We start from the raw sequence: 19,191 nt of genomic DNA, 5'->3' as shown, positions 1-19,191 counted from the left end.
CATATATTTTCTCATTTATTCCTATATGAGACAGGCAGTATTATTATCCCCTATTTTATAGATAAAGAACCTAAAGCTTAGAGAGGTTAAGTACCTTACCCAAAGTCACCAGGTTAACAAGTGGCAAAGTCTTCCTATACTATGATCTGGGGCATGAGTGACATGGTGCTAGTTAAAAGAAAATCCCAAGAATGTTAATGACTCAATTAGTTTTTAACACAGGAATATTTTCAGGCATTCAACTAGGACTTCAGCCTTACAGATTTTGCACTTAGTCCTCAAGTCTTTTATCTAATTAAATTCTTCTGAATGTAGGTTAAATATTAAGAGTTTTTAAGTGTTCATAGTTGAGCTTATAAAATAGTAGGTTGTTTTGTTTATATAAGCTTTTATGCAAGTCTGTTTTCATTTCATTCATATCTAAGTTCTTAAGAGGTGGGATACCAATGATACTTAAAAAGAGTAAATATTTTATTACCTGGTAATTGAATAGACACAATTCATCAAAAACAAAGCACTAAGTCAATTTTCAACTTTGTTAATAAACCCAAAGATAACTTTCACATGGTGGGTTTACATCAGCATGTGTATTTAAGTGCATTATGGAGTTTAAGTGAAGTGAATTATTGAATAAAGTCATATGGTCTAATAATACAAATCAGCATTTCCCAAACTGGTATTCCTCAGAATCAGTTCTAAAAGTTACTTTGTGAACAGAAGAATTCTGCAGCTAACCAAGTGGTAGAAAACTCTGAATTCAATACCCTCCTTGACGTTGAAGGCCTTCTCAGAGCCTTTGTTAATGTCCTTTAATTTAAAGTTAATATGCAATGTAAATTTCCAAGGGTGAATATGTATGAAGTGGTACAACCCTTAGTTAATCATAGATGCTTTGGGACTTACATATCCTTTAAATAAAGTCCCAAGGAAACGCTGATGTAATTCAACAGGCAAATTTGTCACTTTATGTAATATTTCAAAATAAAGACTAAAGCAAAATTAGTATGAGTAAAGTTTCTCTAACAAGATAATTATACTAAGCATTACGAAGTTAAGTACATAAACTAAGTACATAAAACAATTCTTTAAGGAAGAATGTATATAACTCACCTGCTCTCTAATTTGGGAAGTAAGGTTTTCCATGTCTCCAGTAAAATGTTCAATCCTTTGTTTGTAAATTTTGGATGCCTTTTTCAGAGCAATAGTTTTTTGCCTACTTGATTCTTTCATTGCTACAGCCACATACTTACTCTTTTTCAACTGCAAATTCCATTCTGATATTTGGGTTTCTAAGCTCTAAAAAATATCAGCAGTAGTTATTTTAGAATGCCAATGTTGACATAAACATTGTTAAAATATGTAAGTAATCGTCCACATAGAATTTATCAAAAGGACTAATAAGTTTAGTAAAAAGCAAAACAGTGAAGAAAGGTGATTTCACCAATGTTTATTTGTAACCAGTTATACAATGCAAATTTAAAATGTATAAACATATATAAAACTAATACTACTCTTACTAAAGATGTTAATACTGGTGATTATGGCAGAAACACTAATTCCCTTAAAACTTTTTTGATTAACTAGATTTTTTTTTTAAATTTCACATCTAGAATATTATATATAGCACTTACTAGTTACTGCAAACAAAAAAAAAATGTAATTAAGCCAGAGACAATTCAAACAGTAGGTACATAAAGCTCAAAGGAATCAATAGCTCCCCAAATATATTAGGACTCCAGTTCAAATTATAAATGCTTAAAGGCTATATAATCAAAATCTATAGATCATGAAGAGTATGGATGAGATAAACAAAAACTTATTTGCTATATTTTAATTTACTAGAATTAAAGGGGAAGTCTTGATATTTGAAAGAGTTACATCAAGACAATAAAAGTGCTACTTTGCCCAGTAAGTAGTAAGCTATTTGTTGAAGCTATTATTCTAAGACCACACAGAGTTTGAGAAACGCCTACCAGATCAGTAAGAGTGATTAAGGGTAAAAAGATGTTTGGTTATCTTTTTACCCAAAGGTAAGGCATGTTTTCATCCACTGAGTCTCATAATGTTAATTGACATAACTTTCCTTACATATCTCTTGGGGATATAACTTAACACAGAATATTAGGTTGGGTCGATGATGAATATGATTTAGTGTGATAACTCATGTTTTCATTTCAAATTATCTTAAAACTTTGTATTTTAAAGCATCTGAGTACTAATTAAGAACTTAAAGACTTAAGGTTTTAACGTTTCTACGTTTCTTAAAAGTTGTGTGTTTCTGAAAAGAATGCAAAATTATTAAAGAATTTAAGTTTTAGTCTTTCATTTCCTGGACAATCATTTTAATAAAAAAAAATCAAAGGAGTTACAGTAAAAGATGGAGCTTTTCTACCTTATGATCAACAAAAAAACTACACTTAACTTTCAGTAAAACTGAGTTTAAAAGATACATCTTAAATAACATCTAAAGACTTGATCTCTTTGAAAAGTAACTTCACAAACTAAGAGAAAAAGCAAAACATTCTTAAAGTGTCTTTAAAAATCTCTATAAACTAAAAATCCCCATTTTAATAAGTAGCTGGGGAAAACAAACTGCAATATAGTTAAGTCGGCTGAGAGAAAGGAAGAACCCTCCCCAACCCAAGAAAAACAGCTGTACTTTCTCTAAGAAACCACAGGGTGTCATCATCACATCATGAATGACAGGCACACTTAACAGGGTGAAACAGATTTTTTTGAACATGGATCCACAGACTTTCTTACTAGATTATCAAATCCCATGCTCAACCACTATTAGGAAGTGTGCTGAAACTATCAAATTATTTTTATAGTTTCAAAATAATCCCTTCACCGTCATTTGCCAAATGAATGGATATATATTTTAAGCCAACTATTTGCCTTTTCCTCTTCCCAAAGAATTATACTTGCAGTATATTATAAAGATAATTATTCTGTCTCTTATAAAATGTGAAAATCTTCTAACTTGAATTGACATATTTTAAAGATCTAGAAAGAAAAATGAGTTCAAAGTATCTTTAAGGTAGTTCTCAAAGAATTATAATGTAACTAAAAAATTTAAAAGACCTAATATAATTGTTGAGTCATCAACAGTACTAAAAAAAAATGAGATTTATGTTGGCAAACTGAGTTAGTTAGTTCACTGTGCACGCATTTGTTAAAAAAAAAAACAACAACAAAACTTGTCAACCCTAAATAAATTCCAAAACTGTGTTAGAAGGAATGTAAAAAAAAATCCATGAGCTAATTCAACTTCTAATTATTTCTAAATAATAGAATTTTATAAGAGACAGTCAACTCAAAGTATTAGACAGGTGAATGTGATGGCAAAATCTTAGGATTTTATAGCCTTATATTTGCTCTCCTAAATATCATGAATATAAAAAGGAACTGTCAAATTTAACTTAAAAATTTTTTTTTCATTTTTAAACTGAAGAAAATATTTTCAAGAACTCCCCAACTGCTATTTAAGGACATAATTTTTTTTAAAAAAAAAGATAAATTGTAGTAGACGATCTGGGATGTTAAATTACATGTATTCTCTTATATTTACCACGACAGAGCAGTACATTTCAACTCTAGCTCATCTCCAGTGTCCTAAGACACGGACGCAAAGAACACAGGGGATCTCTGGGGGAAAGTGCTAAAAAGCACTTAAAGGCAGACAAAAGACAAAATTTATACCTCACGTAAGTCTGCTTAATGTCTCTTTCATGGGCAAAAGCTTTTTGCCACTGAACGAAAAAAGAAAAAACAACCCTCAATATGCAGTCGTGAAAAACATGTGCCTGGGCTACAGGCATCTGCCATGGTTCAGGAAGATAAAAGCGAACAGAAATCCCACACAGAGGTCCTCACACTCAATGGGGTTTGTCTTTGTACACTTCTCTTTCAAAAGTGGCAGCACTGCTTCTTTTCCTTTGGCAAAAATGACAGTAGATCCAGTTAGGTTGTGTCATACCAAAGCAACCTCAAACTCTCACCTCAAAGAGTGACTGTGAGGCTTCCACAAGAATATTTAAACTATGCAGTTTAAACCAGAGAATTCCTCCTAATTACCCTGCTAAAAAATCTGTATAATAGGTTACTTGATTATCTAAACACCAATGCTAGGTTACCTAATCTTAATGTTATTATCATTAGTAACAAAAACAATATAATAAACATTATTGTCTCATTAAATAAGTACAAGAGTACTTAAGTACATTATAGGCGCATAAAAGGGATGACTGTATACCAAATATTAATAACTTCAGTATTTTTAAGTTATTTTAATTTTCTCATATTTAATAGCTTTTCCAAATAAATATAATTTAACTAATAATAGGAGAGATTTTTTTTAAGTAATTCAATCTTTACAAATCCTTCCTAGATCGGTACTAAACAGAGACAGCATTTTCACATTAGGATCTGGAGCCAAATCTTTAGAAAGACCAGAAATGTTAAGATTTGCCCCAAATATGGATTTCCCATGGCAACACTTAAATTCTTTCAAATCCACTAAATTCCAATTAAGACTATATTGTCATTCACTACTTTTAGCACTTAAAACTATAAAAATGGATGAGTACTTATAACCTTTATGTGTTCTTTTAATTTATCATTCTCTGCTTCCTTTTTATGAATTTGGGACTGTAGTCGTTTATGTACTACTTTCACTGATTGTGAAAAACGGCTTGCTTTCAAAGCATTTGCCTATAAGAGAAAACAAAACAAAAATGTGTTATTTAATGTATTTCTCTACAATATTAAATTTCACAGTACTTGGATACGATCTAAAAATTTGCTAAAGAGCAAAGTACAACACTCCCATTACGAATGGATTTTATATAAAATCAAGGGGATGTTTCCTACTCCCCTTTTTAATAACTCCTAATTATCTCTTGTTACAAGTTCCTATCTATCCTCCTAAGTAAAATCATGAATATGTCTAAAATGATCCTACAAACACAGAAATACCTTAATTTATACTAAAACTGAAATATATATTTATACCTAGGTCCCTGATTTATGCCAAGTACCCTGAATGAAACATCATAAAAATCTAAAAAGAAAAAACAACTTTAAAAAATTAAGATGCTATATTTGATACATAAAACTGGGGAAAAAGTCCAAATAACCTAAAAAACTTTGTGTCTATTTATGAGGATAAATAGGAGGCCAGCATGGAAAGAAGAGAAAGAAGGAGTCAATATTAAGAAAATATGATGAATTAAGCTCAAAATTTGCTTACCTTTTCATTCTGAAACAAAGAAGAAAGTTCTTGGATATAGGTCTCCTTTTCAAGTACCTTGTTCTTAAGATTCTTCAATAAATATAATGTAAAAGTTAGAATATCACAACTTGGGTAATGTTGGCTAATTTTATAAAACTGACCAGCATATAAACAAAAAAATTCAAAAAACTAGACTCCCAAGTATAAAAGACTTACAATGTTTTCACTTTCATTATCAGTTAGTTTCTCTAACAAGTTGGATAAACTTTCCCCTCTCTGTGGAAAAAAGAAGTTATAAATCAGTGTTCACAAGCTATATTTCTCTACACAACAGCAGAAAGTGGATTAAGCATCACTTAAGAAACTAATGTGGTGCAGCATAAGAAATTAATATGGACAATTACTATGCATAGTTCAGCTTTTTTAAGTTAAAAACCAGAAAGATTTTTGCTTAAGTGTTCCAAATCAATTTTTGCCCACAATTTATAAAATTAATTTCTAAATAATGCCTCATAAAGTACAAGCCAATGACATAAAAATCATACGAACCTTGTATATAAAGGAGGCCCACAATGCTGTTTGTAAACAGGTAAAAATTATAAGCAATCTAAAGTCTAGCAAAAAGAAATGTTTCAAAGAATTACAGCAAATTAATAAAAGAATTCCACATAGATATTTTAAATGAGAATGCAGAAAATGTTTTTTCACTTTGAGGGTCACACATACCATATGATTCTATTTATATAAAATATCAGGGCTTCCCTGATAGCTGAGTTGGTAAAGAATCCACCTGCAATGCAAGAGACCCTGGTTTGATTCCTGGGTCAGCAAGATCCACTGGCAAAGGGATAGTCTACCCACTCCAGTATTCTTGGGCTTCCCCTGTGGCTCAGGTGGTAAAGAATCTGCCTGCGATGTGGGAACGGTTTGATCCCCGGGTTGGGAAGACCCCTGGAGAAGGGAAAAGCTACCCACTCCAGTATTCTGGCCTGGAGAATTTCACGGACTATATAGTCCATGGGGGTACAAAGAGTGGGACACAACTGAGCTTCTTTCACTCACTTGATAAAAAATATGTGAAATTAGCAAATCCATAGATACAGAGAAAGCAGATAATGTATAAAGGAGGAGTAGATGGGGATGAGAAGCAAAAATCTAAAGGGCTAAGGGTTTCTATTTGTAGTTACGAAAATGCTCCAAGGCTGATGGTGATGACTACACAATTCTGTGAATATACCAAAAATCACTGAATTGCACGCTTTGAACCAGTGAACTGTATGGTATGTGAATTAGATCTCAATAAAACCATTAAGAAAGGAATATATGAATGCATAAATAAAATGAATACAAGAGCTTAAATTCCAAGAGTTTTTATAGTAATCAACTGAAATCAAGTAAAACAAATAATGAAAGTTCTTGAGATTGAAAAGAAAAATGTATTTTCTATAAAATATGCTGCTTTCATGTAAAACTACTCATGAAACACTGAAAGTGAGGGTTAATGATTGCCATTTCAAACAAAAATTCAAGAATCATTTCCATTTCAAATATACCAATATTTTAATTTCTACAGTTCAAGAACCTATATACCCTTCAAGTGAGAAATATCACTACTGAAACAGTGCTTAGTATTTCTTACTTGTTGGTAGTCTGTCTTTCTAAGATGTTCTAAAGTTTGTTTTACACGTTTAAGTGTCTAATTCTATTGTTACTATTTCCATCTGTTTAGAAATGTTCAAATTGGATGCAGAAAGTTTAGCCTGACAAAATGTAAGAGCCACAAACACATTTTAAGATATTGCACTAAGACACTCTAAAATGTAATGCTACTATTAGCAAAGAATACTTTTTCCCAGTAAAAACAATCATTCTTCTGCACTTGTTGTTGCTGTTGTCACTAAGTCATATCCAACTCTTTGTGACCCCATGGACTATAGCCCGCCAGGCTCCTTTGTCCATGGGATTTCCCAGGCAAGAATACTGGAGTGGGTTGCCATTTCCTACTCCAGGAGATCTTCCTGACCCAGGGATCGAACACAGGTCTCCTGTATTGGCAGGTGGGTTCTTTACCACTGAGCCTCCAGGGAGGCCCTCTTTTGGACATAGTAGTAGTAAAGTCTGCCAAATTCATAGCAGTGAATAGTATTTGTTATGTGGTACACTAAAGTAAAATGAAATCAAAATAAGGGCTTAAACCCGAAAATATTTCAGGAATTTATTATAATAAAATTAATATTATACAATCTATTTTTTTGCCCTTAACTCATACTTTAGTACACTGTAATTTTAGAATAGAGGTTTTTATTCCACATAGTACTATAGAAAATAGGTTTCATCTCTCAGAATATTTTAAATTCACTCTTGAGAGAAGTTGGCTCTAGTTCAACTCCAGGTAAGTCAAGCACTGAGGTACAGTCTCTAGCTTGGCCTCTCATCAAGTGCATTCCTGAGATTATCTTTGACGAAAAGAATTGCAATTAATGACATAGGAAAAAAGAACACCGATAAACTTGCATTTTTTATATCAAATACCAGTGTGTGAGCATAATTACTGTAAGATGAGACCTCAGTTAATGCATTCTGAGTATTATCCTAGCTCCTCACTTTATTAGATGTTCACTAGTCAAATACTCACATTTTCAAAACTAATCTCTTCAATGGTGTCCTTAAATAATGGCATAAGTAATTCTGCAGAACAAGCTGCTAACTCGGCTTCCTTAAACAATGCTTCCAATTCGGTCTTCTCATTTTGGATGTCCTGCTTTAGGCTAGTTAGATATGCACAAAGAAAATTTAAGTTAAAACTGTTACATAAATTTGTTATACTTTTTGTGCAAACTAAGCATAGCCTGATTAAGTATTACAGTTCCATAAATTGCTTTGCAAAATTTAACACTAAACTGTCACTGAAAATGTATGAATTTTTCTATACTTCCATATTTTTCCTACACATAACTATAAGTGGTAAGACAGTTTCTAAAATGTTAAGATGTATAAAATATGAAGACTACCAACAGCAATGTATCACTGTGCTATTTGATAATTATTCAACATCTCTTCTTCAGTTTGTAAAATGATTTATGTGAATGTGTCATTTTTTCTTCCCTTCCTTCTCCCTAGTCCAAAAAACAAAAGATCTGACTTTCTAGCCCTTATTTCCAATCCTTTCTTGAAATCTATGGTTCTTCACAAAAAAATTCCTCCAGAAGAATGTGTAAGCTAAACTCATTTGTCACACAAAAAACTAAACTGCTCCAGACACCTAAAAATTCTTCACATTTGGTTTTATAAAACATTATCATTTAAAATGAAACTGATAATATTTGCTTTCTTGGTTATGTTTTATCTACACTACTGTGTATCACTATAAGATACATTTCTTGGGGGGGACAAGAAGTTCATACTTTTACATCCCGAAATAGGGATGCTTCTTACTAATCTTTGTCAGTCTGGAAGCCGTCTTGAGCTGTATCTCCTGTACATGTCCAAAACTTAATAGAATGAGCATCAGATAGTATGAAGACTATCCCAGAGATGGGATATAGCACATTTTTAATCTCTAGCAAAGAAGGGTCAAACAGAGGGCTTGAAGGAGTTGTTGAAGTAAGAATGTTTAGCAACATTCTAGAAGGAAGATTCCAAGGTAGGCTTGCTGTATACTGTAAGTAAGAGCCCATCACCAATAATTTTCATTTCAGATACAGATGTGCCTAAGAAATACCATTTCACTAATACTCCTAATAGCAGAGAGAACTCTGAGTTAAAAAGTGACTCAAAGAAGTTGGATTTTGAGTATAAAGAAGCTTTGAGAAAACCTTCACTAATTTATTTCATTTAATCTTTATATGAGCAGAGTCATTTGGACAAAAATCTATGTATAAGTTTGAAGGGGCTTTTACAGTATTTACAAATAAAATTCCAAGCATTCCAAGAAAGCACTGTGTCTTTCTTTAATTGACACTACTTTTCTTCTATGGAACATAATATAATGGCACAACAACAATGAAAGGCATCTTAGAGGCTATGTCTGTAAGAAATACATTGTATTCTTAAGCACCACTGGCTTAAAATGATGGGCCTAAGGAATGCTGGCTACAAAAGACAATTATCATTATTAGAAACCATATACAAAAAGTCAAAAATAATTATATATGGCCAAACATTATTTTCATTTATAACTAGAAGCTGCACTATACCATCCATAGCAACAACCATGGTATTTTAAGACTGTCACTTTGGGGAGCAATGAGTCATACAAAAAACAAGTGCATCCCCATACCAAAGAAGCAAAGTATGACAGGTATCTGTTACATAGCAATATACCAAATGACAGTGAATTAGTACTCATGAACTATATTTCCACTATTACATGGTATTTATATTTTCATTTACCTTAGGTAAAAAGGTATACACTTTATAAATTTTTATAGGTAATGTTTTCAATTTTAATTGCTGTCATTAAAATTTCAAAATAGCCATATTCTGCTACATGAGTACTTTGTAATCAAATTAAATAAATATCAATTACTAGATTGTTAGATGATATCCTTGAAAGAATGCTATATTTGATTCAAATAGTTTACAATATGGACAAAATATGAAACCCTGAAATCAAGAAAATTAAGTTATCCCCTGTTATTGTTGAAAATACCAGCTGAGATGACTTTCACTGGCATCCTGTGGTAAATGTTCTTTTTCTGATCTACTTTCAAAATGGGAAAAGAGTTCTTCTGAATGACTTCCATCACTTGCAGTCTCCTCCATAAATTAAATGGATTTTTAGGTGGCTTCCACAGCAAGTTCTCCACATAAGCTGAAACCTACGAAATATTTTCATTATTAAACATTTCAGTAGATTATTTTTTTCTATTATCACCATATAAGATAAAAATCCTAAAGACGTATACAAGAAAAATATTTCACAAACAAAACTCAAATTGTAGCTGCTACTCGTTGTGATACTAATTTAAAATAGTATCAAAATTGCATAGCACAATCATTCAACAATTGCCAACTGCCAGCTTCCAAAAAGTCACTATTTTCTACATACTCACAAGAATGTAGAAATTACTATTAGTCTGTTTCTTGAAGTATTAAAATATCTTGATCCAAACAGATTAGAAAATGGACATAAAAGTCATAGAATAACTATCAATTTTAGTTTCATTAGAAACTAATGAAATTTCATTTCATTTCTTCAACAAGAAATGAATGTTATTCATGCCTATAAGTAAAAATTTAAGATACTTTTGAAAGTATTTGGCAACAGTAGCTGCAAAGATAAAGGTTTTTTTAAGAGTAGACTTTTCAACATTAAATTCACTTATTTCTACAAATAAATCCTATTCTTTAAAAAAAGTTCAATCTACGATATTCTTTGGTGACACTGAATGGACAGATGATATTACATCTAAGTCTTAGTAAATAATCTAATTGTTTTCTCTCAGATTTGGAGATGTCATTTTAAAATGTGAATTATTTATGACATTTATGAATTTCTTCAAAGCTATTCCATTTTAAGTAATGAATTAGTGCTTGGGCAATCATTAAGACTGTATTTTCACAATTCTAATATATAGAAATGTGTCTCCCTGATTCTGTTTATACAAAATCAAACATCATACTTAAGGTCTTCTGCATTGTGCAGAGATACTTTACCTCCTTGTAATTTATTTTTAATTTTCTGTATCATAAAATACATACGTTCAAGAATTTTTAGATCTTTAGACAGATGTGAAATTAAAGGTTGAAGAGTATTCACAATATTTAATTAGCAATTCAGAAATCACTTAAAATGTCTATAAAAAATGTTATCTCTTTTTTATCTGAAGGTTCTCTATATCAGAGAAATATTTAGGATATAGGCCAATGAAAGCATGCTCATATTTTTTAAACACTAGCAACTCATGTCAAAATGGAAATGCAGAATAAGATACATATAGTCTAAGATGATCTATGTGACTGCTACAAATATGCAACATCTATTATTAGAGCATAACAATATTTTGAGCTACTGGTAGCAGAAAAATTTTTTAAATATTAATATACAGGCATTCCCTGGTGGCTCAGTCTGCACCCACAATGTGGGTAACCAGAGTTGGATCCCTGGGTTGGAAAGATCCTCTGAAGAAGAAAATGGCAACCCACTCCAGTATTCTTGCCTGGAGAATCCCATGGACGGAGGAGCCTTGTGGGCCTCAGTCCACAGAGTCGCAAAGAGTCAGACATGACTTAAGAGACTTCACTTTCACTTTCTTTCATGAATATACAAAATCAAATGAAAAACCAAACCTAAAGATGAAAACGAATATGCTTGGATAAGTCACTGCAATCAAGGAAATTATCATCTACTCACTTGCTCAGTTTTGGTACTTATCTTTTGTTCATTAACTTGTTTAAATATCTGTCTCTCTGTACAATGGAATCTCAAGAAAAATTTCTTCTTTACTAGAATCCTCAGCACCTATAAGCCTTGTAAAAGCTAAGCAATAACTGAAGGAGAGGGCTCAAGGTTTGGAGTAATTTACAAATATGATGAATCAAGACTGATGCTTTTTATAACTATTCACCCCTTGATTCATCTTTTAGGGGATCACTAAAAGAACAATAGCTCATATATTTAAAACAAAAGCTTACAAATCATTATAACAGGATAAGGATCCTCAATGTATTGAAAACATTTTATGAGGTTAAGACTCAGTTTGAGAACTCCTTGTGTCCGGTGGCTGATTCCACACTTTCAATGCAGGGGGCCTGGCTTCAATCTCTGGTCAGGGAACCAGATCCCAAATGCCTCAATTAAAGATCTTGCATGCAGCGAAGAAGATCCTACATGTAGCAACTAAGACCCAATGCATGCAAATAAATAAAGAGAAAGAAATATTTTTAAAAAAAGATTCAGCTTGGTATTAGTACTTTAAATAAGTTCTTGCTTGGCTTGGTGGGAAACGAATATAGGATTATTCACTTATAATATATAGGAATACAGGAACTTCTCAAAATATTGTTGAGAGGTTCCAAGGTACTCCATTATTTTTGTGTTGTGATGATACTATAAGCAGAAACATATGTATGCTGAAAAATATAATAATTTTCTTTAACATAAAAAGTCTTGCCTTTATATAAAAAAAAAGCTATCATCTTGGTACATCAAATGTATTCTTGCATGGAAAAAAAGCAGATATTTCACAAGGAAATATTATCATTGTGTAGAATAAACTGCCAATTTACAAATGTATTAAACTTTTGTCCAATTTGCTCGTGGTGAAACAAAGACACATATTCTGGCACACACACTTTTAATGATCAAATCCCTAAAGAATAGCAATTTTAAAATATTTTTAATGTTTAAAGAATTAAATTTCCTATATAGAAATGACTTTCAGTCTTCTACCCAAAAGGCATATATTTAAAGCCTTTTCCAGGAGTGGTCGTGGGTTTCTGGCAACACAGCTACATTCACTAAACAATGTTCCATTTTGACCAACAACAAGAATTTGAAAGATGGCTGTTCAGGGACCATGATGCTGCCATGATCACAGAAAGGAAAGATCACAGTCCATGACCTTCCATAGAACCTACATTGTTCTATACAAACTAATCAGCTTCAAATATGCATTCAAAACTAATCTCTCTGAAGAGAAAAGCATATGAATCTTGCATATTTCATTTTGTTTTGCCAAATACTAACCCTTGGAAAACTAGTTCCCATTAGCGTCAAACAAAAGCATGCAGCTTATACTGAAAAATTCACTATGAAATATTCAGCAAAGAACACCAACTAGATACAGAAATGCTACTCATTTCCCTCACTAAACACTAGTCAAAAGTTTACTAGAGAAGTAATTGTATAGCTTTTTGGACTCCATAGCAAAAAAAAAAAAAAGGTATTTGGAATTAGACAGAGTAAAAATAGCCAGAGATGGAAAACAGATCTTATGAGTGAAAGCTACCAAAACTGCAAAAGCGCATTTTTTGATATAGAGATTAACTTTGAAAATTAGATAATGCTTCTGTCCAATGAATATAAAAGGGTTGCAGATTGGATAATAGGATAGTATCGAGAAAAAAGTTGACAGGAAGAGTGTCTGATTTGTAAATAAAGGATACATATATATTTTCAAGGCACAAGTCCTCCCTCCTTCTCAAAATATTCCTCTGACTGATTCAGTCCACTAAGAATCCTAAACATCTAATAATATTTTCAGAATTACATAGTTTAGAATTTAATTGCTCCATAAATGGTAATATTTTTAAATGGCTACTAAATCTGTGAGGGCAATATACTCGTCATACTTTACCCTCAAAAATTACATAATACTGTAAGAGGCATAGGTTAGGTTCCAATATATAAGTGAGGGTGACCAAATAATTTATTATTCAACCTGAAACAGTTAAGAGATCAAGCAAGCCTCATAGAGAACGCAATTACCCAGAAGACTGGACCAAAGTCTTCAGAGTACCATTTCACCCTAAATAGTCAGTATCCTTTTATCAGATAAAAATAAAGCACTTTCTTTCCCTTCAACACATGAACATCATGAGGACATGCTGCCATTTATCAACAGAGCATTAACTTACCTTATAACATCACCTCACAAAAACCCTACACAGTTTCTATTAATATCCCAAAGCTACACATGAAGAAACCAAGTTTTAGAAAGGTTAAATAACTTGCTCAAGTTTATAAGTAAGAAAGTGGTGGAACTCAGTATTGAATCAAAAGCCAGCAGTTACTAAAACATAAGAATTTACAGAGCTGAAAGTAACATACAAACTTCTCTTTTGTAAGTGTTTTAATAATACTCTTATAAATTCAGTTTAGATTTTAAAAATGAAAACTGTTCTGTACAAGGAAATAAAGGATGAGTAAGACTGAGCTCCCTGAAGGCACAGACAAGTCTAACTTGAGAGAAGACTCTGAGCATGCCAAGTCACTTCAGTTGTATCCAACTCTTGGCAAACCTATGGACTGCAGCCCGCCAGGTTCCTCTGTCCATGGGATTCTCCAGGCAAGAATACTGGAGTGGGTTGCCAGGCTCTTCTCCAGGGGATCCTCCTGGCCCAGGGCTCGAACCCATGTGTCATATCTCCCGCATTGACAGTCAGGTTCTTTACCACTAGCATCACCTAGGAAGTCCCAGAAAAGACAAGAGAGCAGACAACTAAAATCCAGTGAGCTAAAGGTTATAAGGGACTCACTGGGTACCTCTGAAAGCAACGAGCAGGATCCTGGGAGACTTCCCAGAGGTGAATCCGCGGTAGAGTCCAGCAGAACACATCTGAGGTTGGCAAAAGGGAAAAGAAAAAGGCATTCCAGATAGAGAGTAAAGTACCAGCAAGAACAAGGAATCATGGCAGAACATGATTTGAAAGGGCACTTGGCAAAAGATGAGACTGATTGGACACATGAAAGCAGTAATTCTATGCAAAGTTCAAGAGCTTGAGTTTCTTCCCCAAAAGGTTAGGACAGACCATTAAATAATTTTAAGCAGGAGAATGCCAGATTAGAAGTGCATCTTTTAAAGATAAACCCAGTCGTGTTTTGGAAAATAGACTAGGCATACGGAAGAGAGTAGAAATAGGCCCCAAGACAGATGAAATTTCAACAATGTTTTACAACAAAAATTTTTAAAAAATCAAAAGTTCCTCCTGCTGGTGATTAAAACAAACAAACAAACAAAACCCCATGGAAAACAATGAAGGAATCAGACTACAAGAAAAGCAAGAGAACAGTATGGAAATGATCAAGTGTAACCCCTTATTTACTCATGACCATCTGAATGGATGCTCAACATTTAAGTTGCAGAAAATGACTGCTTATCCCGTTAAATACAAAAATTAACTTAGACCAGTTTGAAGAAAATCTTTTAAAAGTGTGTATTAGGACTTCCCTGGCTGTCCAGTGATTTAGACTTCACCTTCCAATGCAGGAAGTATGGGTTCAATTCCTGGTCAGGGAGCTAACATCCCACATGTCTCATGGCCATAAAAAACAAAACATAAAACAAAAGCTACTCTGTAACAAGTTCAATAAAACTTTAAAAACTGTCCATATCAAAAAAAATCTTTCAAAAATAAATGTATTACTTTTTCCTTCTCAGAGTTATCTGTAATAGAATCAACTCAACTTCAAAATAATTCTTTCAAAAATCATTCTTGCAGAATTATTACAAATCATCTTCAATGTAGTAAAAAACTGACTGAGTTCTACTAAGCCAGGGCCCAGGGGAACCATCATTGACTTCCAACAGAACTGTGCCCAAGGGAATATATGTTATGTTAACCTCATTGATATACCCAGCTTCTAGGGTCTCAATCATTTGCACAAACTAAGCAGTGATTAGCAGGTGTATAAACAAAGCCATTTTCTCATACCTTTGGGAGTTTTTCAGATGCAAAACTACCTTACTAATACACACCGATTTTGAAATAAGAAGACAGACAGAAGCAAAAAATGGATACCTGGCTATTAAGGACCATAACAAACGTGATGGTGACAATCTTATTGTAAGCAGGAGGGTATTAAACTCATTTTAAAAGTAGACTGGCTTTCTGCAGTCTATTCCTTAAACCATAACTAACCAAGTGGTACTTAAAACTACTCCAAGAACCTCATTCACTGAACCATCAAGGAAGCCCTCATTCATTCAAAAACACCTGAAACCTAACTGTGTGTGAAGTGATAGGGAAACTGTCTTTGCCATACTTTCTCCCCAACACCAGCCAAAGTCTGGCTATGGTTTTCTCACTAAACAAGCACCACTTACCGACCACCTACTCAAAACCTGACACTGGTTAACTTAAATCTCTTATTACAACCACTCGAAAGTGGCATATCCTCCTCATTTTTACGAATAAGGCAATTGAAACCAGGAAAGTCAGTGACTTGTCCAAACCATACACTTTAAAGAATAGAGCCTGGAAATCTAGGACACTGAAAAAGGAATGATTTCCTGAGGCCTGAAGTATTCTTTACTAAAGGAGCCCCGGAGCCTACTAGAGTCTGGCATATTATATAGTGGGCACTTCAAAATCAGCCGAATATGTAAGGGGGCAGTATTTCCTAAAGAAGGGCTGCCTTTACCAGGGCCGTCTGGATCACGTCTCCGTCCTGGACAAGCCCACTTCGCTAAGATCTGCCAGGCTGTTCCAGGGACCACACCCTTCCTCGCTGCCTTTCCCAAGCCCAGGCTGCGAGTGGGAGGTGTAGGCAGAAAGGGGCTGAGGTTAGTTTTGGGTGGACGCGAGGGCCTTTCACTTCCGTAACTCGCCACGGCCACGGACCCGGCCACGGACCCAACCAGTGACCCTTAAAGCCACCCGCGGTAGCCAACCCTCCGCCGCGCAAGCCCAAGTTTTCCCCTCCAAAAGCAAGCCGTCACTTCCACCACTGCGTCATCACGCCGCCGTGACGTCAGGCCGCCGCTGGTTCCGCAGGGGCCCCGAAGGCTGACGTTGGGTGAACGTTGGTGCAAACCCTGGCGAGCATACCTGTGCTCTCCAGCCCTGCGTGGGCCAGCAGGGAGCAGGATGCGGGGGGCAGTGCAGTGGATGAAAGCTAGGAAGGAAGGCAAGGACGCGACTCCGGAAGCAGGCGAATTCGGTTTGGTAACCAGCAAGCAGCTTCTCTGGCAACGGCCGCCCCGCCCCCTTCGCTCGGGCGCAGCGGCGCAGCCAATTGGCCGAGTTCAGGAAAGCGAGCGGCGGCGTCTGCTGCTGTTGTCAGGGGCGAGGGGGCGGGGCACGAGGGAGGCGTCCTGTCTCTGAGTTGCTTCTCCCGGTAAATTCCCCCGCCCCCAACCTTTTGTTTAAGAGAAGGGTAGCACTTGTGTATAGTAACCGAAAGTCTTAACTGTTGAGTTCACCCAGAAAGGGAAATAAGGCCAATGCATTCCAAATCTTCTGACACTAGGCTTGAATCATCAAAAGTGCCCTCCTTTTGTTTTTAAAGGGGGAAATTTGAGAAAAACAAAAGCCAAGGCAATCGCGACTGGGAGAAAGTTCACTGTAAATGTAAACAGCTAAAAGCCATTTATCCGAGGTAATTCTCTGGGCCTCTTTTGTCCTGTTAAGTGAGAGAGCCGGACGGCTACCTCCCAGCCATCTTTCTGGTCTCAATCGGTGCTACAGCCTGCTGATACGTTTATAAATTGAACAAGGCAAAATTCTACTTGGAAAAGTTAAAAAACAAAAAAGTTATCCAGCGCTTCAACCTAACGTTAAAAATCGTGGGTATCACATTAGGTTCACAAATAAACTTATCAACTGAGTCGTTTAACCGTGGCATACCTCTTACTGGTTTCACTAAAGAACAATTTCCGTTGATGATTCCAACAATGCTGCCCCATCCCCACCCCCAGCCCCAGCACGAGTTCACAACACGTTAACTTCCATATATGCTAGTGTTAAAAAGCACTAGGAACTGCACTGTTCCTAGAGTAGGAACCTACTCTAATTGCTGGATCATGACCTTTGGCAAGTCAACTTCTCTGAGCTAGTCTTCTCACCTGAAAAAAAAAAAAAAGGACAAGTAGAATGGAGGCAACCGCGCGTGCTCAGTCCCTCCATCATGTCCAACTCTTGGCAACCCCACGGACTATAGCCTGCCAGGCTCCTCTGTCCATGGGATTGTCCAGACAAGAATACTGGAGTGGGTTGCCATGCCCTCCTCTAGGGGATTTTCCCCACCCAGCGATTGAACCCCCTCTCTGCATTGAACCTCCTGCATTGGCAGGCAAGTTCTTTACCACTAGCACTACCTGGGAAGCGCTTTCTGAGCCACAAGCTTTTGTTTCAGACTGTACAGCTAGGTAAAAGTCGCAACATTAGAATCCATATTCATCAGTCTATGTAGCCCCTTGGTGAACCTTATCTGAGCTGGGATGAGAACAGAATGGCTTTGTCTAGCAGCTGTGGATACATTCTAGTTGCGCATGGCTTATAGGCTGTATCATGATTTGTATCAGTCCTGTCCGACTCTTGGCAACACCACATGGACTGTCTTCTCTGTCCATGGGATTTTTCAGGCAAGAATACTGGAGTGGATTGCCATTTCCCACTCCAGGGGATCTTCCTGACCCAGGTGTTGAACCCGAGTCTCCTGTGTCTCCTGCATTAGCAAGCAGATTCTTTACCACTGAGACACTGGGAAGCCCTCTCCTGGGAAGTCCAGGAAGCATAATTCTTGGGGCCTGTCTAGCACTAAACTAGGATTCTAGCTAACTTTGCTAACTTGTCATAATTAGAAAAATAACTGTACCCAGAAGTTAGGCTTTTGGTAAGAAAAATACTTATTTAAATTGTATTGCTATTATAAGTTGTTTTGTTGTTTACCACCTATTCATTGTTTACCAATGAATATATAAACATTCAAGAGGAAACATTCACAAAAATCTCAAAATGATTACATAAGATTCTTAAATTGGCCTATTTAACTGAATTGTCCAGGTAAAGTAAATATGGCATCCCTCATCATCTGACCCTAGTCTGTTCCTGAAATCTGGTTGGATAGTGAAATTTTGGATTGAAGTATCTTTTATTCCATCTTTACATAATGGGAAAACATTCCAGTCCATCAAAAACCCCAATTTCCCCAAATATCATTAAATACTTGACCACCTGTGAAACAATCTGTCAAGGATTTCTGCATAATTTAAAGCAAAGGCCAGTATACTTTTTCTGTAAAGGGTCATACAGTAAATATTTTCAATTTTGTGGGTTATACAGCCTTTGTCATACTTAACTCTGTCACTGTTGCATAAAAGTTGCCATAGAAGATATATAAGCACTTGGCTTGTCAGTGTTTCAATAAAACTTTATTTACAAAAATAAGTACCAGAATAGATTTGGCCTATGGGATGTAGTGTGCAAACCTATGATATAAAGCATTTTAAAACATCAAATGCCTAATAAAAACTAAACTCATTAGTGGGACATCTGTGTGTAGGATGCAACAA

General features: G+C 35.1%; 1 protein-coding gene across 8 annotated transcripts in view; it reads right to left on the bottom strand.

The window, feature by feature from the left end:
- ODF2L (outer dense fiber of sperm tails 2 like) overlaps positions 1-17,708 on the bottom strand; it is a 37,352-nt gene extending 19,644 nt beyond the window's left edge. The window contains exons 1-8 of one of the 8 annotated variants that reach the window (XM_070467813.1): positions 16,727-16,923; positions 14,442-14,514; positions 9,885-10,053; positions 7,869-8,001; positions 5,450-5,509; positions 5,252-5,323; positions 4,597-4,713; positions 1,111-1,296 (exon numbers count right to left, since the gene is read on the bottom strand). In XM_070467813.1, coding sequence (XP_070323914.1) covers positions 1,111-1,296; positions 4,597-4,713; positions 5,252-5,323; positions 5,450-5,509; positions 7,869-8,001; positions 9,885-9,997 — 681 coding nt within the window. In that variant the 5' untranslated portion in view covers positions 9,998-10,053; positions 14,442-14,514; positions 16,727-16,923. The other 7 variants (XM_020877265.2, XM_020877270.2, XM_020877263.2 and 4 more) reach the window with 7 other exon arrangements.
- Positions 17,709-19,191: the final 1,483 nt, after the last annotated feature.

This window comes from Odocoileus virginianus, chromosome 5 (assembly GCF_023699985.2).
Source record: "Odocoileus virginianus isolate 20LAN1187 ecotype Illinois chromosome 5, Ovbor_1.2, whole genome shotgun sequence".
Taxonomy (NCBI): Eukaryota; Metazoa; Chordata; class Mammalia; order Artiodactyla; family Cervidae; genus Odocoileus; species Odocoileus virginianus.
Note: the sequence above shows the minus strand (reverse complement) of the source record. Positions and strands in the feature narration are given on the sequence as shown.